Below are 26,706 nucleotides of genomic sequence, written 5' to 3' on the forward strand. Positions count from 1 at the left end.
TTTATCGTTCTTTTGATATATGTGGATGATATAGTTATTACATGAAAATGTATTTCTGAAGTTAAACAGGTAAAAGATTTTTTGAAAAGTAAATTTCTTATAAAAGATTTAGGGAAACTGAAATTCTTTTTAGGTATAGAAATTTTGGAATGTGATAGTGGCATTTGTATGTCTCACAGAAAGTACTGTTTGGAATTGCTCAATGATTTTGGGTATTTAGGGCCTAAACGCTGCAATACTCCAATGGATATGAATTTGATTGTTATTGATTCTTGCAATACCAAAGGTCCTCCTTTAACAAATCATACTGGTTTTCAAAGATTGATTGGAAGGTTAATATATTTACTTGCTACTAGACCTGACATTGCTTTCGTTGTTCATTGTCTTAGTCAATTTATGCATTCTCCTAGACAATCTCATTTGAAGCTCGCGTTTAGAATTCTGAGATACTTAAAACTTTCTCCTGGTAAAGGTGTAAATTTTACTAGATCAGAAAGTTTCCTGCTAACAGCCTTTGTTGATGCAAACTAGGGAAAATGCTTATCCTCTAGACGTTTAATGACAGGTTTTTGCTTATTTTTAGGTAGTTCTATGGTTTCTTGGAAGAGTAAGAAACAAAATACTGTTTCTCGCTCTTCTGCTTAATCCGAATATAGAATTATGGCTTCTGCCATGATTGAAGTCTTGTGGATTTTAAAAATTCTCACAAATCTTAATGTTTCAGGTTTATTACCAGTTCGATAATAAGTCTGCTATTCAAATTGCTAACAATCCTGTATTTCACGAACGTAGTAAACATATTGAAGTTGATGTTCATTATATTCGTGAAACTATTGGTAAAGGTTTGTTAAAAGTTGAAAAAAATCCTTTCCTCAGAACAATCTGCTAACATGTTTACAAAAGCAGTTGGAGTTAATCATCATAACTACTTATGTTCTAAGTTACGAATGATTGATTTATTCAAAAGTCAAGATTGAGGGAGGTTGTTAAAAGATAACTTTGAATTAACAATCTTTACTTTTGAATATTGGCAGATATAAGTTGCAGGACTGAACCTGTCATAAAGAGAAAGTTCATGTTACAAGTCAAAGGGTTGGCCCTCACTATTGGGAGAAGATCAGGGGTAGCGGAGCAAATATTACATACTTGGAGGACTATCTATGCAATATATATAAACAACCACCTCTTCTGTAACACCCCAAATCCACACATTGCATATAACACATATTTCATATATATAATACATGTTTTCCTCACATAGGTCCTCGATACAAGAGTCTATAATATAAAATGCACAGCTCAAAAATTTCAAAAGTACAAGCTCTTGCATCCTATCATCTATGCTTCCAAAAACAGCTAAGCATATAGGGAAGTAATTCACATAATACTCTTTCCCTTATCATTACCTGCACACATAATTTTGGAAACACAAAAATAAGGGTTAGACATGAATGTCTAGTGAGGTTCCCTTCTATGTAATGTAGGGTGAAGATCACCAAAACATTTATTTCAAATCAAACATCTTATGAAGCATACTGCTTTGGTCCATCGGGCCTCTGGTCTCAAACAACACTTAGAAAATATTTTAAACATTCTTGACCAGAGCCCCTCTGGTCTCTCTTCCAGAGATTCTGGTTCCTCGACCAGAGCCTCTGGTTTAACTATCCAGACTTAGAAAATATTTCGACATTCAGGACCAGAGCCCCTCTGGTCTCTCTTCCAGAGCTTCTGGTCTTCACAACCAGAGCCGCTGGTTTCACACCACACTTAGAATATAATTCGACATTTAGGACTAGAGCCCCTTTGGTCTCTCTTCCAGAGCTTCTGGTTTTCACGACAAGAGCCTCTGGTTGAACCAACCAGACTTAGAACATATTTCAAATCCTTTTCAAGACCTAAGACCAGAGCCTCTCTGGTCTCTCTTCCAGAGCTTCTGGTGTTCATGACCAGAGCCTCTGGTTTCAAACCATAATATATTTCAACACAGGACCAGAGCCCCTCTGGTATCTCTTCCAGAGCTTCTGCTCTTCACGACCAGAGCCTCTGGTTGTACTAACCAAAACTTCACTCATATAAATGATCTTTAGATAAACTCTCAATCAATAAGATAGCCTTTTTCATAAAACAAACAGTTATAAAAAGTTCATGTTCGACAAGAGCCTCTGGTTGTACTAACCAGAGCTTCTGGTTCAAAAGACATGCCCAACCAGAGTCCCTCTGGTTCAACGTGTAAGTCAACGTGTAAGTCAACCAGAGCTCCTCTGGTCTGTTTTTCATAAAAAGATTCTAAGTATAAAATTCTTTTCTTAAACATTTAAAATATGATTTTGACGTGAAAACACTTAACAAAAGATACAACACCTCTAATCCATTTAATACATTTTAGTAAAAACTTGTTCATCCTTCAAATCAATAACTAAAATCCTCTGGTCCAATGATGAGGACCAACCAGAGCCTCTTTGGTTCCTTACAAGGAACAACCAGAGCCTCTCTGATTCCTCATGAAAACAACCATTCTGTTTCAAAACACTTTTAACCAATACCAATGGCCATAGGCCAAGTTTTCCCCTTCTCAATAGCATCAATACCATTATTTCTAATAAGAACAATATTTTTGAGTTCTCAAATCACAAAGAAGTAAGGACTCAAATCTATTGTAGTCTTAAATGACATAATAGCAAGAGCTATAATATTCACATACAATTGCCACCCTTACATCCAAAGGTACACCTCTCCCTGATATGCCACCCTTATTCCAAAAGACACCTCTCCTTGATATGCCACCCTAATTCCAAAAGACACCTCTCCTTGATATGCCACCCTTATTTTTTCTTCAAAATCTATGAACTAGTTCGGATGAAGGACCGCAGTCACAACCATCTTATCGAATCCTCATTCATAATTTTATCCATAAAAACCTTTTCAAACTCAAGAACAACCTCGTCTTTCAAAGACTTCCAAAACATCAAGGTTTCTTTTAAATTCTCAAAATAGGATATCATTTCCAAAATTGATTTAAAGAAGCAAACTCTTCTTTCTCTTTCGAACAATAACAGTAAAACCTTTAAAACTATCAAAATAGTTTTACCATCTTTTCTTCAAAACCAACATCAAAACTCATAGCATATAATCAACAATAAAACTAACAGTTTATAAACAAAGGTAGTTTTAAAAGAAAACTCACAGTTTATACTCAACAGTAGTTTAAAACTCACTTAGATCCTCAAAAACAGAATCATAAACCAAACTGTTTACAACATTAATCTGCATCCTTTTTACCCAGAAACAGATTCGAAACAGTAACAGCTTATCTGCTGTTTAAAACAATATAACGTCTTCGAAATCCAAATTCAACAATTAAGCCACAAATACATAAAGGAATCAGTTTCAAAACTACTCACCTTATCAAAAGATTTCTTGAAGGTAATCACACAGCAAAAGCTTTAATCTTAGCACAGAGTCTTCAAGAACAATTTAACTCACACACAGGTTCTTTTCTAAGAGAGTGACAGTGATAAGGATAACCTTATCAAACTCTTCTTTAAATATCCTCACCTAGGCGGTGGAGGATTTTAATAATAAAACTTCAAAGGCGGTGAAAGCTTTTGTCCAATAGAAATAAYTTTGGGCGGTGGATTTTGCATTATAAAATTCATTATTTCTTAAGCATGAAGATATAAGTTTTTCAATAATAAAATAATGATTCCACCCGAATCATTAAAACACAATAAACACCACCTCATGTATGCTTCACACCACATGCATACATGTATAAATCATTTATGGCATGTCCTCTTTTCACATATATGCATGCACAATATCATGTTCACATATATAGTTCATGCATTTCTACTTTGGTATGCATATTTCACATAATCCACATAATAAACATGTATAAATTACCTCAATCCCAGGTTGTCTCAAACCTAGTTATAACATCTTCCTTTGAGCTTCATTCAGATTCATTTTTTCATATTCTTTACTCTACAACAGTTTACGATTCTCTCTATTTCCTTTAAGCTCGATTCTTAAGTTTTAGTTAATCATTTTGATTAACAATCTTTAGATCTAGGGTTATTTGTATTACTTTTAATATTGTAATATTTTATATCTCTGAATAAATGTTTAGTTCATACATTTGTTCACATATCCGGCTCGATCGGTCAAGCCCTAATCGTGATGAGACCCAAATTTGGTTTTATCTATGATATGTTACATGAGCCTAGTTAAAGATGTGAATCTCTAACTGGTTGCATGCTAGCATCTTCTTACCATAGACCAATCATTACTGATTCTTAGCCAACTCTATTCTCTATGTAGAAATTGTAAATTATGTCTTGATTTCTTGAAATTACAAAATGGCGACAAAGTTCATAATTTTCGGTTCTTCTTGATAAAATATTATATGTTTTTATTGTACTCACCATATGTATTTTCCACCCAATCCAAAACCCTAGGATTCTTGAAGGCATGTACACTACAGTGATCTTAGAATCAAAATGTGCATATCAAATAGCAAGGTGCTTGAGGTTTTGTACATTATTCTCCAATAAGCAAAAATAGAAAATATGGACATAGCATGTAAAATCAAATCATCATCTTGAGTCAACTCCAAAACTTCATAAATATATAATACATCTTTTCAAATACATAGATAGATAGATAGATAGATAGATAGTTGTATACCAAGCTAGAAGATAAACGAAGTGGTGCCGGTGGTTGTAAAAGAGGATAAGTAACAAGCAACAAACAAAATCAAGTTGGCATAGCAAGACTTTTCTCCGGTCTCATTCCGTAAACCTGAATTGTGTTGGAATACAAGATGAGGTCAAAAACTGCAATCATGGTTTAACTGAAATAACATCAGAATAAGCACATCATTCTACATAATATATTAGTATCAAACTGGAGAAAGAAGAGACATGACGGAAAACAAATGACATGAAAGTCTCAAATACTGGTTTCTGCCTTGGTTGCTTCCTTTGTTGGTTTAGATATGGGATGAACGGTTACTTCAATTAATGTATCTGAAGATGTAGCTTGCAACTTTGTTTTGACAATGTGCAGCACATAGTTGAAATAAAAAAAAATCAGCTCCACAATTCAGAATTTGTCTACGTGTTATCTGTTGAAGACCATAACTTTGCAATTTAGCGTGTCAATTATTTTTTCTTGGAGCCATTTTGTTTAATTTCCCGTTGTTAGCGCCAATGAGGGTGGTAGAAATTGTGACGGTCGGGAGGCCGAGGATGTGGGATGAGTGGCTGAGGTTGGACATGGCGGCTTTAGCCAAGGACATGACTTATGATAGGAGTCCTTGGAGATAAAGATGGAAGGAAGGGAGCTGGAGAGGTAGACAGTAGAGAGTAGGGTTAATTTAGCCGGTAGTTAGCTTATTAGAACCCCAGGTTAGAATAGGTGTGTGTAGTTTATGCACATTGGTTATGTTTTCCCTGTACTTAGCTTCTATTGTTTACTTAATCCAGCTTTCCAAAAATTAACATACGTGCTTCTCTCTCACACTTTTCAAAAGCAGAAGGTCTTCACAGAAACAACGGCTCTACTATTCAAGGAAAAGGTTAGGTCTTCCATATTCAATTTATGGAATTGTAAAAGGTACCCATTACATGAGGCAAGCCTTGCTTTAAATCCCCCGACGGAGAGGCATTCCAACAGACTATTATTAAAGCCCAATACTAGCCCAACATATGGCAGTAAGTGCTCCAACTTATAGAAATAAAACAAATTATTGAAATAGCTTAATAAAATGAAAACAACTTGGTATCATAAATGGATGAATCACAAATATACCTTTATGTGGTGATTCTCTCAAAGCCTGGTATTGGGAGGTCCTATACTACTGCCACAATTCATCATTAGTCACCACACAAAGAATCCTCCATCTGAGAAAATGAAGGTTTTTCTACCACAAAATTGAAAGAAAAACGAATTAGCACATTTTCGGATTTAAAGAGAGTTTAATATTAAAAGGTTACTATACTCGCCCTCTGTTGAACTCACTGTGAAAAGTAACTGATTCTGGAGAAGCAAAGTCCTGATTCTCTCTTTCACCAGATATGATCTGCTCTTCAGTTTCATGCAGCTTTCTTTTATGTGCATTTAGACTCTTGCTTCTTTTGTGTAATTGACCGTCAAGAGCTGAAGGATCCTCTACACTTTCCCGGCCACCCTTAGCACAATCTCTAGCAAACTAACATATATAGAGATTGTAGAAATTATATATTTGCATCATCATGCAGTCTAGGACCTCAACTCAACCCCACCAAAAAAGGTTGAAAGAGAGGGACTATCAAATAATGCATAAAAGAAACAAGAAACATGCATCTGAAGCCAAGAGATTTTAGACTGCTAAGCATTTTGTAAGCAAGGAATCCAGGAAAACAGTTTAGTATTAACCTTACAAGAGAAAAAAAACAGACAATAGTGCACCCAATTTTACATAAATGAACTAAAGATTGCCAGTTTGTTTGTCACTTGCCTGTTTTCGCTCGGCATCACTTTTTCTGTATAGCAATGAAGGCAGTAAGACACTGGTTGTTGTTTGTGGCACCATCGTTCCACTCATTTTTGTTTCAACCAAATACTTGGCTCCGAAGTTAGCTAAAACATGCAGTCTCTGCAAGATGCTAGATACATGAATTTAATTATAATGAATTAGTAAATAATGCAGAAGGACCACGAAACTTACAGAGGTTTTCTGAACATCAAGTGCATCTTCAGTCCTCTTGATGGCTTTAAATATATTATACAACTTAGAAACAACTGTACAGATTCGATTCATATCACCATCTACATAACAAGGGTTGAGTAGTGCCTGCAAGGTAAAAACAAGTGGGCTGCAAAAGAGCACGGGATGGGTCAGGAAAGGACATAAAGGTATGATATCCATAATGAAGTACACTTTGTTGACCCACTAACTTACCTGAAAAAAGAACCAGATTTCTCTTCATATTCAGAATCTTGGGAGGGAAATTCAGTATCATGAGCAAGAATGTGAATTAAAAATATCACTGTGCACACTGGATCATCAGCTGCATCTCGCTTCACTGCTGATGTTCGGGGCACTTTAGCTTGTCTGTGATGAATCCTTATAATTTCTGACATATAGTTTAGCGACTAAGAAGAGAATGGTGTTAGAAAAAGAAACATGAAAAAGATTAACAAATGATTTAACCAAGATTTTGACATACGTCATCATTTTGTAAATCTCCTGAAGAATCAGAAGCAGCCAATGCAAAAGCACACAAATATTTACAATGAATGACATTATTCTTCAAAAGCTTGAACGTTTTCTCGAGGAACAATTGCCGCACCATAGAAGAATGATCCTGAAAAATGAAGCTTCAGCACATAAGAGAAAATACCATAACGCAGGGGAAAAGATTTACAAGCATATCACAGAATCACTCTACAACTATAGCCAAGTGCCAGTATCAACATATTGGCAACCTGGCATGCAGTTCCCCAAATTAAAAGCCATTGACGACAAGGGCCACAACATAGCAACCCCACATTTACTATGCCTATTCAACATAATTATGAATTTTAATTTGAATATGGATCACAGTTAAGAGTATTGTACTCCAAGAACAAAGAGCCAAGGTTCTGGCAATTAAAAGCCTAATTGAAGCGAGATGCTGACCAATTGATTGTCTGGACATCTAGTTGCACTTCTACCTGGAATATTCAACCACGTCGCACATTTGGGCTGGGAAGGGGATAATGGGCCACAAGCAAGAGTACATATACAAAAGCAAGTTAAAGCTATCTACGGCTGCCAACTATTTTTTAATTCTCCCTGTTGAAGTATAGTTCAGCTTCATCGTATGTGTTGTGTTACCGGTTCTTTTAGTGTTTTTCTAGTTCAAAAATTCTCTTTTTTTCTTGTTAAGTTGGTAATGATTTATGGGACTCTAAAGACCACAACCTAAACAACTCCTCCTGCGAGGAATAAATCATCACATGTCTGGGCTCAATAAGCTGAACAATGGCATGATGCTGTAAAACCTGAATCTTACATAGATGCTCCTGAATAGCTCAGATATGTGAGTGGTGGAGGGATGTTTAATAAAGGACTTACCAATTACGGTAGTTGTGTAAGGATTAACTGGAGCTGTTGTTAAGAGATGGAATCAGGACCTTGTTAGAAAAAGGGTTTGGTAATGTTTATTTATGTTTATATCTGCCGGTGATCCATCCATTCTATTATTTATTCAGCATTTTGTGCGACTAATACACACTGAACATACCTTACATCTTTTATTCATGATTGTTGGCCCAGAAATGGTGAATTTACCACCAATGTCAAAAGCACTATTTCAAAATATAGGGTATAACGGAAGGCAAAAAGAAGAATCAAGAGGCCAATCAATAACAACACAGATAAAATATTACTGTATAGATCAAATTGGATAACATCTCGGATGTTGGGTGTAGCATTGGTGATTTTAGTGAAATCATCAGGCTATCTTGTGTAATGGGATTTTCCAAGAGAATGATGGGGTTGTGCGTTATGCTCTAACACGGGTTAGTAGGTGCGGAGTGCACACTCGTGTAGGGTTAAAGGGGGCCGCACCCCTTGCAAGATCCTAGGGGCCGCGTCACCAGTCGGTGGTCCCGCTGACCGTTCAGCGGGTGGGTTCGAGGGGGTTAATTAGTGGTTGGTCCGTAGTGATCATAAACACTTATGAACATGCTTTCAGAAGTGTTACTGCCATTGGTGGCAGATGCCTTCAGCATCTGATGGCTTACCCATTGATGGGTTTACCTCCAACGGTTGATCAGCTGATGGACTCGGTCAAACTCGAGTAGGCTCAAATCGAACTTAAGCCCAACTTGACATATTAACGAGTCGAGTCAAGCTACCCGATACTCGACTCCAAAAGCTCGTGAGATACTCAATTTTTTATATCTAATTAGTTTTATAATATAAGTTGCAATATAAAATGTAAAAATTTATCAATAAAATTACCAATAGAAGAAAAAGTAGTATATTTTTAGATACTTGAACAAATTGTACACTAAAAGGCACAAAAAAACCTTAAAAGTGTTGGTGAAGTTCTTAACATCGGAACAGAGATAGTAAAGAAAGGGTGAAAAGGTGTTATAAAAGGAGAGGGAGGTGAATAAAGTTGGTAACCTTGTTTTCTTGATGATAATATTTGAGGTGCACCCCTTAAGTTTTATAAATTTTAAGAGATGACCTTGAATTTCATAAAAGTTAACGTGTAAGCTTTGCTTTTGATTCGAGTTCAAATTCTAGTTTGGTTCGAGATTGAGTTTGAGATTGGTTCGAGCTTCAAACGAGTTTAAGTTTAGAAAATTGTTATTGAGTTGGAGTCAAGTTTTGTTTTTTAACTTCTCGTGAGTTTTCAAAGTCGAGCTTGAACCTGGGAAATGTCTATCGAGTTCAAGAAAGTCGAGCTTGAACCTGGGAAATGTCTATCGAGTTCAAGTCGAGCATATCAATACTCGAGTTTACACCCCTAAGCTGATGTTAACCCTCTGATGGGTGCTTTCACCAATCTGTAACTGCTCTATAAAATTCTATAACTGTCCGGTTATTTCCAGCAATCATTTCCTTTAAATGGCATTTATTCTAAGCTTTAATGTGCGATCTGTTATGATTTTTCTAGATTTATAGGTTGCGGTTTTTGCCAAAAATTGTTGCTGGAAGATTGAGATTATCCTCGAGTGAATTTGTGACGCAGATTTAGGTTAAAATATTACTGAAGGAAAACAAACTCTCATGCAATCTCAAGTTTTATCCTAAGTTCTAGGCTAAAAGAACATTGATTCATTACATATTTAATATGTAAATAAACCAATAAAGATTCAAACCTTGGCTGTCAAGACTGTGAGGCGGTAAATATGTGGTGAAATATGTGGATCCCACATTTGTGAAAGCCGAAGAACAGATGTAGCAGCAGCGAATCTTAGATGCTCCAAGTCAGTTTCACTGTATTACACAAAAGCATGGAAGAATTAAGAAATTTCTCATATCTTCAGTAATTTAAACTTGACAAATTATGCATGCAAAGGAAAGATCATCATCATCGAACACTGCAAGCTCTGGTTTTCTCTAATCCCACTACAGTTCTAGTGAGGTTGCTTTTAACCATAGTTCTGAACCGTAGATGTTAAAATCAAGGGACTCCTTTTGGGTGTTCACTTCTTTATGTTCTCTAATGGGATTTACCACTTTATAGCTTTATTTCCTGATATTTTGGCATACAACTAGTTTGGGATTAAAGATTTATTGTTGCACCCTTACAAGCTTAGGTCCATGTTCTTCAGGTTGCACCTTTGTAAAGAGTATATCAATTCCTTTTGTCAGACAATATCTAGCATCTACACTCATTATCACCCATGTTCATGTCACAATAGTGGTGGATGACTGTTTACTCCAATAGGCATGTGACTGCATCACATGAGAATGCTTACTTACTATAGAGCTCAGGGTGATAATTCTACTAAATCAAAAAGAAAAAATGAGACCCTCTATGCATGTCTGATAGCAACAATATCATAAATACATTGCAAAAACTGAAGTAGGCTAAAGTTGGCAGCTTATAGAAAGTACGATCTTTAAATAAGCCTGGATGGATATAGCTATATGCATTAGAGCATGAGAATCATATTTAGAAGCAAGACCACTTCAATGTTGTTCATTTCCGTGAGAACCCTTACCGAGAGAGTGTGCCTTTAGAAACCTTGGTCCTTTGAAGCATCTGTGATATAATGCCAAGTACTTCATCAATTTGACGAGTAACATCAGCACATTGATGTGGCAAAAAGCTTTTGACGAGTGCTTTAAGCCCAAAAATCTGAAAGGGAAACATTCCAAACTTTATGAAGCTACAGGGATATGTCAAAAATCATACGAAATAACTGACATAACATGGTCAAAACTATTAGGTTATACAAATTCTGCGATTCACACAATAAACATTGAGCAGTCAGCAGAACTTATCCAAAAAGAGAAGCCATGTGTTGGGCTATAGCACCGGTCAATGGGAAATAGCGGTCTGCAAATGGCGGCGCCGCAAATTGTGGTGCTGAACACAGCTATTTGACCGCTATTTGATTTGAAATAGCAGGCAATAATAGCGATACTTTTTCGTGATCTCTTTTTTTTGTTTTTGGGCTATTTTGAGTAGGTTGTTTTGTTTGAGACCCAAGTTACTGTTATTTGATCCAAACTTAAAGACTTCTATTAGGTTAAAACTTAAAAGAACTCGATAAATTCCAAATTTGTATATAAACAACGCCACTAGGATCACTTGTCTCCAGACTCTACTTCAATCTACAATTCTGCCCCTCAATCGAACTCCCCTCCACTCTGCAGACTCGACCAGCAACATTATTGTCTTGTTTTCTGATACGAGTCGCCGATTTCGCCAAGTACATGGCGTCAACAGCAGCAGGGTGATAGTTAATATAGGGATTCTTATCCTTTTATCTTTTATTTTACGATCATCTTTTAATTAAACTGTTAGTCGTTATCTTTTATTCAAAAAATTTAGTCAGCATTGGTTTGTTTGGTGATCAGCTATTTAGCTATTTATAGGGCCTTGGTGTTTCGAGAGGAATAAGAAATATATTTTTAGTCTCAAACCAATTCGAGACCCTTGTTTCTCGAATTACAGGATCCTATTTTGATTGCTTTCATTCAGTTATTCTGTAGCCCTTGACAACTAATACCACTCTGTTTAAGGTTCAATAGGAGACCCTCCACACTTGCTACACTATGGGAGCACCACATCGGCATGTCAACTAATACCACTCCGTTTAAGGTCCCATATGGCTGAGACCCTCCACACTTGCTGCACTATGGGAGCACCAAATCGGCTCTGTTTGAAGTCGATCAATATTTAGAGGAGTTGGATCGGATATTGCAAGAATTAAAGGGGCATTTGTTGAAAGCCAATGAAGGTCAAGGCCGATCCACATAGGAGGGAGGTTCAATTTGAGGTGGGGGATTGGATGTTTTGAAGCTCAGACCATACCGCCAACAAATGATGGCTCGACGCCGTTATGAAAAGTTGGCACCAAGGTATCTTGGGCCTTGTGAGGCAACAGAGAGGATCAGAATGGTGGCATACAAACCCAGGCTGCCCAAAACCACGACAATCCATCCGGTTTTTCATGTATCACATTTAAAGGTCATTGGAAATGGAAGTGATTTGGAACCAGAAAAGGTGCAGGGAGTAAAAAAAGGAGCTTCAGGTTTAGCTATCATGAGGTCTTAATTCGTTGGAGGGATCTACCGGAATATGAAGCAACGGGGGAACCTTTTGATGTTATTCGCCAGCAATTTCCAGACTTCCACCTTGAGGACAAGGTGCTTATTTGGGAGGGGAGTGATGATACGACTCGCCGATTTCACCAAGTATACCGGCATCGATGGAGCAGGGTGATAGTTATTATTGGAATACTTGAGGACAAGGTGCTTGTTTTGTTTTTCAGTTTATAAGCATAATTTTATAGCGCTATTGTTATCAGTTTATAAAGATAATTGTATAGCTTTGTTTTGTTTGACCCATTACTTGTTTTGGTTTCAATGTCAGGCATTTTTATTTTTATAGGGCAGTAATTACTAAGTAGTTTAGCAACTGGATTGCAATTAGCTCGTTTAGTCGTTTATGAGCTTTAGGAACTCTATTACTATGTTGCTTGTGTGGTTTGAATTGCTTGACTTGATATGTACTAGGCATACAATATATTAAGTTATATATATATATATATATATATATTCATATTTATTCTATGAACGTAATTTTTTTCACCGCTATACCATCGCTAGAACCGTAATTTCAGATCACGGTCCCCGACCACGATTTCCACAATCGACTGCGTTAACTGCTTAGTTCATGTGAAGACAAGAGTTGGCTTGTACAATAACCTTCTAAGCGGAACTAAGGGGACGTTTACCAAAACACTTGACGGTAAGTGCTTACTGGGCCACTTACCTTACCGAATGCACATAGCAAGGACCGGAAATCTTACCCGTTAAGAGCTACCGAGAGTCTTACCCGGTAAGTGAGGGTGACAAATCTTACACGATTAGCGGTTACCGAGTAAATTACTGCACGATGACATTTTGATGGACTAGAATCTTACCAGGTAAGGTGAGTGAGACTGTTGACTCCAACAGGTAAGCACTTACCGGGTAAGCATTTACCAAACGACCTCTAAACCTACACACAGGCTCCTAGTATATCCAATAACTATTGTGAGAATATGTGAAACCCCTAGATTACACTCCAAAAGAGCCCTTATATATAAAGTAGAATTGGTCCAAGACTCCAAGTCAAGCCGATGCAGGACTCTAACAACTGCAAACCCACAAATATAAGGAAGACATTGGCTGGAAGTGATAAAAGAGTTACGCTTTGCCAAGGAGGCATTATACCATCACTCAAAAGAAAATGAATATATAGTAGAGCAATTGGCCTGAGGAGACAAGACTCGAACACTTAAAATTTGATAAGCCCTCTGATAAGCATAGATATGATCTAAGTTCCAAGAGCAGGAAAGAAATTAAGCAAAACAAAAAATATAATATCATAACGAACAACTTGAACACATTCCTTCCCTTCCAATGTTTGAATGACACAAACAACAAGAGTGCAGAGCAGGCAGCAATTCCTTTTGCATGAGTGGCAATAGAGGAAACAGCCCAATCAGTTGCAGGGAACATAAAGAAGCAGAAACAAATGGAATCTATCAAGCTAAGCATCCAAGAAGAGTTGGTTAAGAACTATGCAGCAGAGGTGAAAACATATAAACTGAATAGTAGACCACACCATGTATCAAAGACAAATCTGTACAAATCCAAGTATCTCCATAAAGCAGAAGAAATCCTTGAAGAACAAACCAAGCCACATGTTCATGAACCCATCAAAATAAATGGTGGCCAGTTCACATTTTAGCAACAAGCCAACAATATGATGATGGGAAGTCCAATCAGCCAACCCCAGCAAATAGAAAGAAAGTCATTGAACTCAGATGAAATTCAGAAGAGTAATCTTCAACACTAAGACCAAGCAAGCAAATTAAAAGAAGGCCATAGAGAACAAAATGTGAGCTGATTCATTTTAGCCAACAATCCAAGAAACAAATTTATTATTTCTTGGAGACGTATCTAATAAAACTGATGTTTATAAATTATGTAGTACAATGGTGCAAACACTAAAATGGTCTAAAGCTTGGACTGTGCTAAAAAAACCTCTACTTAAAAGCTATAAAGAAAAAAACTCCTTAAGATTATAAAAGATATATACATATACAATATGTACATGTAATTAACTAAATGTACACATGGAAAACAGCAAGAATGATAAATACGTGTGGTAATTCGAAGTATAAAGCAACAGCCAACAAGCCAACAACTTGATGTAGCATCTATGGTTATTGATTTTTCAGATTCTTAAGTCCATAGAGACCTCCTTGTATGTATCATGATAAAGGAGGAAACATGATCGGGTATTTGAACATGAGATAGATCACAAGCTGGGATAGTGGTTAAAAGAGAGCACATTGTGATCGTGAGTTGATGATGATGGACAAGCTGCGGCTAGTGAAGAGAACTAACGAAGATAATTGACATGTTTATTTACTGAATCTTCATTTTTGTATTCTTTATTTCCTCCCCTTTTCATTTGTTCTTTCCCTTTGATTATTCACTTCCTTTTCAAATGATTTTCAATTCCATTAATTAAATAAAGAGGATAAATTTGGTTATTTAAGAAATAAAATACATAAGGATAGATGTCTATAATACCTTGTGGAGACAGAAATGTTCGCAATGATCACATTAAGGGTGTCTACAATGGAAATTTTTATAATGTGGGTTATCTTTGCAAAGGAAGTCCTTAATGTTGGGAAGATAGGCTTATAGCTGTGGTTTAATCCACAAGAGAGCATATTAGATAAATAAAGTTCACAACCACATACCATTTTAGCCCCTGAAAAAGTAAACACTTTCTAGAGATTACCTGTTTTAAGCTTTTGCTTGTTAACTAAACACGCATGGTATCATTGGTACATCTTATATACATAATTCTATAATCAAGATCATAAAAAAAAAAGCAGCAATGAACTATTGCAAAGAGTGCTCACCTTTAATTTGCAGGTACTTCCTTCAGATGTATCATGGGATGAAACTAGATCATCTAACATTACACCCTGAGAAAAGAACTATGGTGAGGAATTTATAGCATACTTTTTGGTAAATTGACTAGAGGGAAAAGGTAGGATGAAATAAAAAGATTACCTCTTTTACTAGAAATATATTTTCAACAATATATCGAGTGATCTCTTCAGCATGGGATTCAAATGCAGAAACAGAATGCTGAGCCATGCACCCCAAAGACTGCAAAACAGTAGGAGTATGCTGGCCACTTTCGAGAGCATCCACAAGTGTCTAGAGAGATAAGCAACAGTGTCAGGTTACGGTCTTCCTAAAGAGGATTTAATTTTGGTCTGTAGTATCAAGAGCCCCATCACCCGTGCTCTGATACTATGTGTAAAAGGGCTCCCAAAAATCTTGGGTATTCCATTAATCAACAAGAGAATAATAATCCAGAAAGAACATGCACATTTAGACAAGCAAATGGAGAAGGGAACTGAAAAAGAATGAGGGCTAGTGACCACCGAAAACAAAATTAATATTGCAGCACCTTCCTGTAAAAGCTGATATATTACCATGAAGAAGAGTCCAACTTAAGAACATTGCGAGTAGTAGGCTGTGGATATGCAACTCCGGAAACCAGTTGTAAAGTAAAGATAGTGGAGGCATAACAAGGAACTAACAATAATTAACACTCCTCAAGTTGAATTATATACATTAGACATGCCCAACTAACTACAAACAATATAACAAAGTCCAAGTCCTCCACAGCTAAGCAAGATTGCAAGCAAATGTTCAGTCATGTACTCATATACGAAAACGTAGAATGGCAGACCACAAAAAGTTTCTACCACGACGAAAATCTACTTTTACGTGAATGGTTCTGTTGATCTAGTTGTTAGAGATAGCTTAGAAGTAGCCTAGTTGATCCTATTTTCGTGGAAGTTAGTTCAGATTTTTTTGTATATATATTTTGCTTTATGTATTTGAAGTAACATAATAAAAAAGATGATATATCAAGAACTATGATTTCTGCCAATTCTACTCTGGTATCAGAGCAGATTTGATCCACCACTTATTCTAAATCATCACCCTGATTGTTAAATATGGGAGAACAGCCATAAAGAGTGAAGTCCAAAGCAGCAGCTCCACCGAGAGTTCTCGACAGACATCCATGTCAAATACAACACCCACTCTAATCGAAGGTGGGAACATTCCGATTACCGGGCACAAACTTGCCGGCCATAACTACAATCAATGGTCACACTCAGTGATGATGTTTATAAGTGGAAAAGGAAAGAAAAATTACCTGACTGGAGCTATTTCTGTTCCAGAAACAGAAAATCCCAAGTATCGGACTTGGAAGACTGAAAACAACATGGTAAGGTATTGGTTATTGAATTCTATGACCAATGAAACTGGTGAGAAATTTATGTACTACAAGACGGCCAAGGAGATATGGGATGCGGTCCGTAATACCTACTCCAACAAAGACGATGCCTCAGCAATCTTTGAAATCAGAACTGTTCTACATGATCTACGACAGGAAGAATGAACTGTTACGAAGTACTACAACTTACTGACTCGTTTTTGGCAGCAACTGGATGTTTTGGAGGATCTGTCGTGGGGGAGCACACATGACCAGAAGCAGTACATAGAAATTCAAGAAAAAGACGAGGTCTACAAGTTTTTACTGGGGTTAAATCATAACCCTGATGAAGTTCGTGGGAGTATTCTAAGCTGGAAACCGTTGCCGAGTACAAAAGAGGCTTTCTCGGAAGTCAGACGAGAAGAAACTGGGAAAAAGGTAATGTTGAGACCTCGAAACACTGAACTAACTTCTGAAAATTCAGCTCTTGCAGCAAGGCGATGCAACCACAGTACCAGACAGCAGCAAGGAACAAACTACAACAACACTGACAGACAACGATCTGGAAGTCTTCCTTGGTGTGATCACTACAAGATCCCTGGTCACTCGAAGGACATATGCTGGAAAATACACAGAACCCCAGGGAGGCAGTTATTTCGATCATCTGGACATGTTGCAGGCACAGAAAACAACAGTCCATTCACTAAGGAACAATCTGAGGCTCTGCAAAAGATGCTACAAGCAACTTCCAGTCACTACTCGGAAGAAAGAGTGCGGCAGCGGTTGCCCAAAGTGCCCATCCACCTAACGCATTAAACGCTCAACTAAGTGCAGAAAATTGGATCATTGACTCCGGAGCAACATATCATATGACAGGGAATGTCATTATGTTCGAAATCTGCAACCTAATAATGCTGGTGTTGAAATCTGGACAGCAGATGGTCTCCTATCGGAAGTAAAGGGTATTGGTTCCGTTATAATTTCAAAGGATATTATCCTCAACTCCGTTCTTTATGTTCCCAATCTTTCTTATGATTTATTGTCTATGATTAAGATAAGCTACAAGGATTTTGTGTACTGATTTGATGTGTAACCTAATTACAATCGGTCTCTATATATAGAGATACTAATTACATAGGAGTGCCCTCCACATTATACTAATTACACTTAAGTACATCAAGTCTAATACGCCCCCACAAGTTAAGGACGGGTAACCCGTAGCTTGGATCGTCAGAATAGAAATCTAGGAGTCGACAATGGCTTCGTGAAAATATCAGCAATCTCCTCTTTTATGGAATTGAATTGTACACGAAAATCTCCTTGAGCAACTTTTTCTCTAACAAAATGAAAATCAACTTCCACATGCTTTGTTCGTGCATGAAAGACCAGGTTTGCAAATAGATAGGTTGCACCTAGATTGTCACACCACAAGATAGGAGCTGATGGGGCACGAATGCCAAGTTCATGAAGGAGAGCTTGAAGCCACGTAAGTTCAACTACAGTATCAGCCAGAGCTTTGTATTCCAACTTAGTAGAAGATCGAGAAACAGTGCTTTGTTTGTGAGCGGTCCAAAATACAAGGTTAGAACCCAAATACACTTTATTAACTGCAAAAGCGATATCTGGCCGAGAAAGAGTAACATATTGAAGAGCACCAACAACCTGTCTGTCTGTATTTAACTGGGTCAGAAAAAGTAGGACTGTCAGCTAAAGATAGCAAATAGGACGAGGTGATGGGCTTAGAGTCTAAGAGGCATGCTCGTTGTAAGAGCTCCAAAATGTACCGCTTTGAGAAAGGATGATGTCTGGTCCTTGAGGGACGATCTCAATACCCAAGAAGTAGTTTAGAGGGGCTAGATCCTTTATCGCAAAAGCTGAACCAAGTTGTTGAATGATGGCGTCAACATACACTAAGATGTATAAAGGAGTGTGGAAATAAACAGTATAGGTTCAGTCTTGGAGCCTACAAAGCCAAGGGTATGAAGAGCCTTGGAAAGGCGGTGAAACCAAGCCCGTGGGGCTTGCTTGAGGCAGTAAATGGACTTGTGGAGTAGACAAACATGATCTGATCGTTGTGGGTCAATAAAGCCTGGAGGTTGTTTCATATAGAATGTTTAAGTGAGGTGCCCATGAAGAAAAGCATTTTGAAATCAAGTTGCCTGAGCAACCATTTCTAAGAAACCGCAAGCGATAAAACAACCCTGATGGTAGTGGTCTTGACAACAGGACTGAAGGTTTGGTGAAAATCAATGCTATATTGTCGAAAACCTTTTGTGACGAGTCTCGCTTTGAAAGGAGTGATGGCACCTGTCTTGTCCCGCTTTATCATGTAAACCCACTTACAATCAACAACGTTAGTATCATGAGCATGAGGAACTAGAGACCACGTCCCGTTTTTGACAAGAGCGGGGTACTCCTCGGCCATAGCTTGCACTACTCAGGAGATTTGTTGACAATGGTAAACCAATTGGTTCAATAGGTGTAGTGGAGGTGGTGGTAAGATTAGTTGAGGGATTGAAGGGAACCCGTTGTTTGGGGTTGGGCCGGAGGTTACGAGGATGTTGTCTAGGAGGCAGTGGTGGTGATGGAGAAGAGGAAGTGGATGATAATGGAGATGAACCACTGGTATCTGGATCATGGCATAAAGGGGAAGTTGGTTAAAGAGAAGACTGAGAGATGGGCGAGAGAGTATGTGGTGAACTGGGCGGATCAGGAGATGGAGCGACTGGTGGAGTCTTGTCGGTTACCACGTGAATTGATATCGAGGTGTAGGGACATGATGATGTAGGTGAGGAAGTCGGGACAGTAGGAATAGCAAAGGGGAAGTGGTCTTTATTGAAGCAACATGATGAGCAATGTATAAACGCTCGATCGACAGGTCAAGGCAACGATGGCCATGAGGAAAGGACTATAGCCAAGAAAGATGCAAGGGGTCGACCAAAAGTCAATTTAGTGATGGTTGTATAGTCAAAGGTGAGGAAAGCATTGACAACCGAAGACCTAAAGAAAGAAGTAATTGGGAGATTGTTTGAAGAGATGTTCGAACAGTGATTTGTTTGCTGAGGTTCGCAAAGGCATGCGATCGATTAGGTATACAGTGGTGTCGAAAGCGTATGCGAGAAACATTGAGGAATACTGGATTGAGCAAGCAGAGTGAGACCAGTTTCAACGACATGTCAATTGTGTCGTTCCACGTGGCCGTTTTGCTCACCGGTGTGAGGACATGAATGGCGATGAACAATGCCAAGGGATGAGAAGAAGGGAGATAGATTTCGAAATTCACCACCCCAAGTCAGTTTGGACGTTTTTGACGTTTATAGTAAATTGTCTTTCGACCATGGTAAGAAAACCTTTGAAGGTGTTGTAGACATCTGATATTTGAGCCAATAGATAGATCCACATATAACGAGAACGATGATCAACACATAGCATAAAGTAACGATGACCTTCAAAAGATAGAATAGGTGCAGGACCCAGACATCACAATAAACCAAATCTCGTTACAATGTATTTGGTGAATGAAATGCTGACATAAGCATTGTTGTTGCTGACTGGATATTGGCACAGCTGGCTCAATCTCGTTGGATATTTTGAAAAGTCAAATTTTAGAGCTGGCATCTTCTAGTACTGTTGGCAGATGATTTTGATAGAAGATGCCACAGAAAGATACCTTACCTTTTGTACTTGAGCATCTTTTGTATTATCCATTGGTTAATGGTTATTAACCTTTTGTACTTTTGATTCCCCTTTGCTAGTATATATATGAGGGGTAATCTTTTGTTTAGTAAGAAACCAGTCAAACTAGAGAAGTTTACAAGATCATCGGGAACAAAGTTTCATCTAAGCTTTGGGTCCTTGCTAGTTTTAAATATTATTTTGCAAGTACTTTTTAAGTGTTCTTCGTCACTGCTTGTTGCTACAGCAACCTTTCCAGCTTTCTCTTTACTTCTCTTGCAGAATTTACTTTTACGTCATTTACATATAGTCATTTCCATTTATGTCATTTATTTTTAAGCACTTACATTCAGTCATACTAGGCTAAATACCTTAGTATGGGTGTAAGTGAAGGTTGTGAGATTAAACCAAGTGTTAGTCGATGATTGCTTTGCTAATAGCAATTTATTTCACTATTCACAAGTGGTATCACTATTTCATCCGGTGACCTTTGACAAATAGAGGCTATAAAGAGTCGCAGTAATCTTATGGGTTGCAAAACTATATGGAAAGAAAGACAAGATTTGTACTAGTTTGGGATTGATGCATCACCAAGTGCACTTCCAATGTATGGTCTAATCTGCATTTCCATGGATGGCCGTTCGATCCAGTAGTGTTGTAAAGAGCTATTTGTAGCAATATTCACTACACTTCGTTGCTGAAATCCAACCTGATCTTGCATCCATACTATCTTTGTTACATTTCAGTATTTGGTTACCAACTCTCTCAAAAACATTTGCTCTCTGAAGCTTTATTGCTTCCAAAAACCCCTTGTTGAAATCTCACTTTAAAGTTAACTTTTGTGACTCTTTGCATTATAAATCTCTATGGAACAATATTCGGTATTACTCACCATCATTTTTTGTTTTGGACAATACTTGTAAGCCATGTATATTGATAGGTGTTAATTTATTAACCCTATTACATCATTTTCCCTTGTTTTATTTGCCCATTTGTGTCTAAATTGAGTCCTTTTTATGTCATTTTGTGCTTTTATATATATTAGTAGTATTATGTCATATCTAATGTTATTTTGCCATTTATGCAGATTTTTGAGGTTTTCTTGCCAAGTCCTGTAGCAGTCCTACAGGATGGCTTTTTTTTGGTATTGCAGCAGTCCTACAGTAGCAGCCAGTGGGCTGCACTTTTCTTTTTGCCGAAAACCAAGGGCTGCATTAATGGAGCTGCTGATTTCAAGCCTTGGGGCTTTAGTCTAGCTTTCCTTATAAGCTTTCTTTTGTCTTATTAGTCTATCTTCTTTTGAAAGCCTCATCCTCCTTATAAATAGGAGTTGTTCCTAAGCTATAAAAATACTTAACCTTTGGGTTTTATAATTTCTCTAGTCTTTTATTGTAAGCCTTCAGCTTCCTTGCTTCAACGAAGAACCGAAATTGTTAAGCTATTATTTTGTTTTCAATATTAATTCAAGTGCAAGTGTTCAAGTTTCATCTCCTTTTCTTACTTACGATTTTCAAAAGATTTCGGATTTAGTTACGAAGTTGGAATTAAACGATTATTGTTGCATTACATTGGATTTCATCCTTTGTGGCTCACGATTAATTTGTTTAGATAAAAATCTTTTTTACAGGTGTTTTGCAGTTTTCGTGACGAAACTTGTTTTGCAATTTTCGTGACTTAAAGTGCAAGTTTCCTTACTTCTTTACAAGTCCTTACTTTTACTTTATGTCATCTCTTTTAGAGTAACTTTAATTTTCAGTATTTATTTTTTTGTTTTTTATTTTCCAGTACTTTAAATTTCAGTATTTTAATTTATGCACTTCACTTTACTGCAATTTACTTTTCTGCAATTTAATTTTCAGCAATTTAATTTCAGTCATTTATTTCTGCACTTCAATTTCCAGTATTTTAATTTCTCGCAATTTACTTTCTCGCATCAGTTATTTATTTTTTAGTCTTTACATCCTTCATGAGAATAAACCGAGCGATGATGGGCTAAACTCCTTAGCTTGGGTGTAAGGGAAAATTAAGACCAAACCGATCTGAAAGTACAAAGGTGTCTTATTAGCATTATAGTCTAACTATTTGTTTCACGTGATTAATATTTCATCGAAGATTACATTAAGTAAGAAAACCTGAGGTAATAGGAGAAGGCTATAAAGAGCTTTAGTATCTGACAAGTACTATACTCTTACGGTGTAGGATGGTAACATTGTGTTGTGCTAGGATTCACGACATCTCACATAAATGATATCGTATCGATAGCACGTTGGCCTATCTATACTCTTGGGAGGCCGTCTGACCCAATAGTTGATACTGTAACAATTCTACAAAAGCATCTTGTGGTTTTATAGAATTGTGAAACAAGTGTTATGTCACCTTTCTACTGAATCATCTGTTTTGTGTCTTAATCAACATTTGCACCTTGTGCTTCTTTTTACGACTGATATTTTTTTAGTTGCTAATCAAATCTCCCAATTTTAGATAAAACAAATACCTCGAATTTATCATCTGAAATTAGTTTTTATAGATTGGACTTTTGAATAATTTTACAAAGCTTTCTCTATGGGAACGATATCCGGTACTTATACCATCATTACTTGTTGCAAGACGACAGTAGTTTAAGGTGTATATTTGTGCCAAGTTCTATTTTTGTGTTGAAATCTAAGGTTGCATAAACCGAATGAGCATATACTTGCATGATTTACTTATAGCCTTTTGAGATTATAGATCTCCACACACCAATTACCACGGTCTTTGTTGTGGGGCTGACAAGAACCATAGAAAGCTTGAGGGCCTAAAGTTGGAGTAGGCATCAACTGATAATCAAGGGTAGATGCAATGGAACTGATCTGAGCAGCAAGTTGTTGATGATGATAGACAGAAGGCTGTGATGAATCAGAAGGCTGTGACAAACCAAAATTGCCGGTTGTAGCTGCAAAAACTTGAGAAATAGGTGGAGTAGAGGCACGAGCGGTTATAAGTTTTGTATATTGTGTTTTGATTGGATGCCCAGCTAAATTGGCGACCATCGCCAAGCCCACAGCTGCTACCATGAGAAGCTCCACGACAACGATTACCACGGTCGTTGTTGTGGGGCTGACGAGAATCATAGAAAGCTTGAGGGCCTGAAGTTGGAGCAGGCATCAACTGATAACCAAGGGTAGATGCAATGGAACTGATCTGAGTAGCAAGTTGTTGATGACGATAGACAGAAGACTGTGACAAACCAGAATTGCCGGTTGTAGCTGCAAAAACCTGAGAAACAGGTGGAGTAGAGGCACGAGTTTTCCCAAGCATGTAGTCATGGTCACTGAGAAGGGCATGAAATTCATTGAAGGCAGTCGGGAATTGACATGCGGGGTAGATTTAAGACCATTGTATTCTTCACGAAGACCAAAAACTACAAGCATAAAGAGATCTTTATCTTTGACAAGTTCGCTAATGGCAGCTAGAGCATCTGCATACTCCTATGCATGATTGAGATAAGCCTCTCGAGTTTCATCACCTTTCATCTGAATCTTGAGAAGTTGAGTTTTCAGTAAATATTCCCTCGATGATGTGTGAGGGGCATAGGCTCGTTCTAGGGCAAGCCATAGATCACAAGAAGTTTCACCCATGACATGTCAAAAAGAGGCTTCGGAGATAGCGGAGATAATCAGCATGCGAACATGAGCATCACTAGAAATCCAAATCGGATACTTAGGGTTATCTTGTGGATCGGTGGTAGCCTTTGGTTTGGTTGTGGTTGTGGTTGTGGTTGTGGTTGTGGTTGTGGTTGTGGTTGTGGTTGTGGTTGTGGTTGTGGTTGATGGTAGATGTTTGGATGGACATGTATTGATCCATCTATATATCCGAATAGGTTATTTGTGACAATAAGGGGTTGAACCATTGTTTTCCAATAACCATAGTTTGTAGGAGTTAGGGTAAAAGCAAACTTGTGTGAATTGTGAGATTGTTTCTCCACTGTTGTGATTAGAGCCATGATGTAGTAATGTACCGTAAAAGAAAAGAAGACCGAAAATTAGGTTTCCAACAGCAGCGGATGGTAGATTCCGGCGGCGGCGGCGGCGGCGGCAGCGGATGATTCTAGCGACTGCGGCGAACGGTCAGATCAACAGAGATGGTGACGACAGAGGACGAGCGGCCTTGTAGTGGCGTGACCAAGAGGGCAAGTAGGGTTTTGGTAACTTGGCTCTCATACCAAGATAGACCATAAGGGTTTTGTGTATTTACTCGATGTGCAACCTAATTACAATCGGTCTCTATATATAAAGATACTAATTACATAGGAGTACCCTCTACATTATACTAATTACACTTAAGTACATTCAGTCTAATAATTAAATTAATGAAAGAGTTAAATTGTATTGCTAAGATGACTTTTACCTTATGTGAATTTCAAGACTTGAACTCGGGGAGGACGATTGGCAGTGCTAAAGTGCATTCTTTCTGAAACTTGAGTATGTTTTAAAGCCTTCAGCATCTTCGTGTTTCCAAACTAATCTTCATAGGGAAGATATTTTTCTTTGGCATCGTATATTAGGACATCCTAGCTTTATGTACTTAAAGAAATTGTTTCCTGGTTTGATTAATAAAAATCCAGTTCCATTTCAATGTGAAGCTTGTCAACTATTAATACACACTTCTATTTCTTATCCACCCAACCATACAAAGGATCACGCCCATTCTAGTTAATTCATATTGACGTTTGGGGACCATCTAGGATAAAAAATGTGTCTGGAACTAGATGGTTTGTCACGTTCATTGATGATCACAACCATGTCACCTGGATATTTCTCATGGAAAACAAATCCGAAGAGGAGAAATATATTCCAAGTATTTCATAAGAGGATAGAAACCCAGTTTCGCACAAAGATCAAAGTCTTGAAAACAGACAATGGAACTGAATACTTTGAGTCAAACCTAGGATCCTATCTTAAAGGAAATGAGATCATTCACCTCAGCTCGTGTGTTGGCACTCCACAACAACATGGAGTTGCCAAGAGGAAAAACAGACATATCCTAGAAGTTACCCGCTCGCTTATCTTACTACCAATGTCCCACCTATATTCTAGGAAGATGCCATATTATCATCAGCATATCTGATAAACCGCATGCCATCCAGAGTACTAAACTATCACACCCCTCTTCAAACACTCATGCTCACTTATTCCCGTATCCATTTCCTATCAAATATTCCTCTTAAAGTATTTGGATACAGAGCCTTCCTTCATGTACCACTACAAAACCGTAGCAAAACTCAATTCCAAGTCTCTCAAATGTATTTTTTTGGGTTACTCTAGTTGTCAAAAAGGATACAAGTGTTACTCTCCTTCCACAAAAAGGTGTATATACAACTCTATGGATGTCTCCCTTTTTGAAAACCAACCATTTTTCACCAAATCTGAGATTCAAGGGGAGAATATTTCCGGGGAATATCATATTTGGTCACAAATTTACCTCCTAGTCACTCTAATCCACTGCAAAACACTCTAGACCATCCAAATCCTGCTTTTCCAATGTCAGCTTGTCCTAATCTCTCAGACTCCCTCTCTCCTAAACCCAACAACCTATTGGAACACCTAATCCACCAACCCAGAAAGAAACCTTGGTATACTCAAGACGACAGATTGGTGAAAGGAGAGAAGAAGTTGGTACGACACACTGCCAGGAGACTAATCCGAGATTTGAGGCTGAAATACCAGGAGGGTATGAGTTCTACTCACTCTGCAGGCGATATCACAAACAATGATGTTGTTGGAGAAGATTCTTTGGATGATGGTCTCGTGAATGAATCTGATGATCTTGATGTACCATTGCTCTAGGGAAAGGGAAAAGGTCATGCACAGCTCATCCTATCAGCAACTTTATGACTCATAAAGGCCTGTCAGCTACTCATAGTGCCCTTATAACATCGTTAGATTCCATAATGATTCCAAAAGACATACAAGAGGCTCTAAAGCATCCCGAATGGAAGTCTGCTGTCAACAAGGAACTAAAGGCACTTGAAAAGAACAACACATGTGTAATATTCTGCTTGTTATTTCAGGTTTATATGTATATATATATATATATGTGTACATTATATATATATATGTGTGTGTTTATGGTATGTATGTGCGTGTGTGTAGTATTATTTTAATTCAAAAAATATTATTATTTAAAAATAAGGGGAGGTCGGCAAGTGAGCCGCCCATCACCTCTTCTTGTTTTGTGTTGGTATAAATAGATTTTTTGTGAAGTAAAAATACACATACATACTATATTTAGAAAGATTTTCTCTGAAGAATCAAGAGGTTTGCACYRGAAAAGGATTCAAAAGGCTTTGATTCTCGATTTCTAAAGGTGAGTGTATTAAGAGCTTTGGATATGAATTGCTTATATACAGTTTGATAAGCATTTGGAACTGGTTATTATAAATTTTGTTGCATTTTACGAGAGTTTTTGTTTAAACCGGTCAAGTGGTGACCGGATATTATCTAAACCGGTCAAGTGGTGACCGGATATC

General features: G+C 37.6%; 1 protein-coding gene across 9 annotated transcripts in view; it reads right to left on the reverse strand.

The window, feature by feature from the left end:
• Positions 1–4,488: 4,488 nt before the first annotated feature.
• Positions 4,489–26,706, reverse strand: part of LOC112502941 (sister chromatid cohesion protein PDS5 homolog A) — a 58,102-nt gene continuing 35,884 nt past the window's right edge. For 6 of the 9 annotated variants that reach the window (XM_025106972.1, XM_025106977.1, XM_025106976.1 and 3 more), the window contains 11 exons: positions 15,299–15,448; positions 15,145–15,210; positions 10,711–10,847; positions 9,862–9,979; positions 7,212–7,349; positions 6,944–7,137; positions 6,710–6,857; positions 6,500–6,637; positions 6,022–6,211; positions 5,812–5,923; positions 4,489–4,800 (listed from right to left, as the gene is read on the reverse strand). In XM_025106972.1, the coding sequence (XP_024962740.1) occupies positions 5,877–5,923; positions 6,022–6,211; positions 6,500–6,637; positions 6,710–6,857; positions 6,944–7,137; positions 7,212–7,349; positions 9,862–9,979; positions 10,711–10,847; positions 15,145–15,210; positions 15,299–15,448 (1,326 nt within the window). In that variant the 3' untranslated portion in view covers positions 4,489–4,800; positions 5,812–5,876. Of the gene's footprint in view, positions 4,853–5,811; positions 5,924–6,021; positions 6,212–6,499; positions 6,638–6,709; positions 6,858–6,943; positions 7,138–7,211; positions 7,350–9,861; positions 9,980–10,710; positions 10,848–15,144; positions 15,211–15,298; positions 15,449–26,706 lie in introns of all 9 variants that reach the window. The other 3 variants (XM_025106973.1, XM_025106969.1, XM_025106970.1) reach the window with 3 other exon arrangements.

The sequence above is a fragment of the Cynara cardunculus genome, unplaced genomic scaffold, assembly GCF_001531365.2.
Source record: "Cynara cardunculus var. scolymus isolate 2C unplaced genomic scaffold, CcrdV1 Un_Scaffold_2214, whole genome shotgun sequence".
Lineage (NCBI taxonomy): Eukaryota > Viridiplantae > Streptophyta > Magnoliopsida > Asterales > Asteraceae > Cynara > Cynara cardunculus.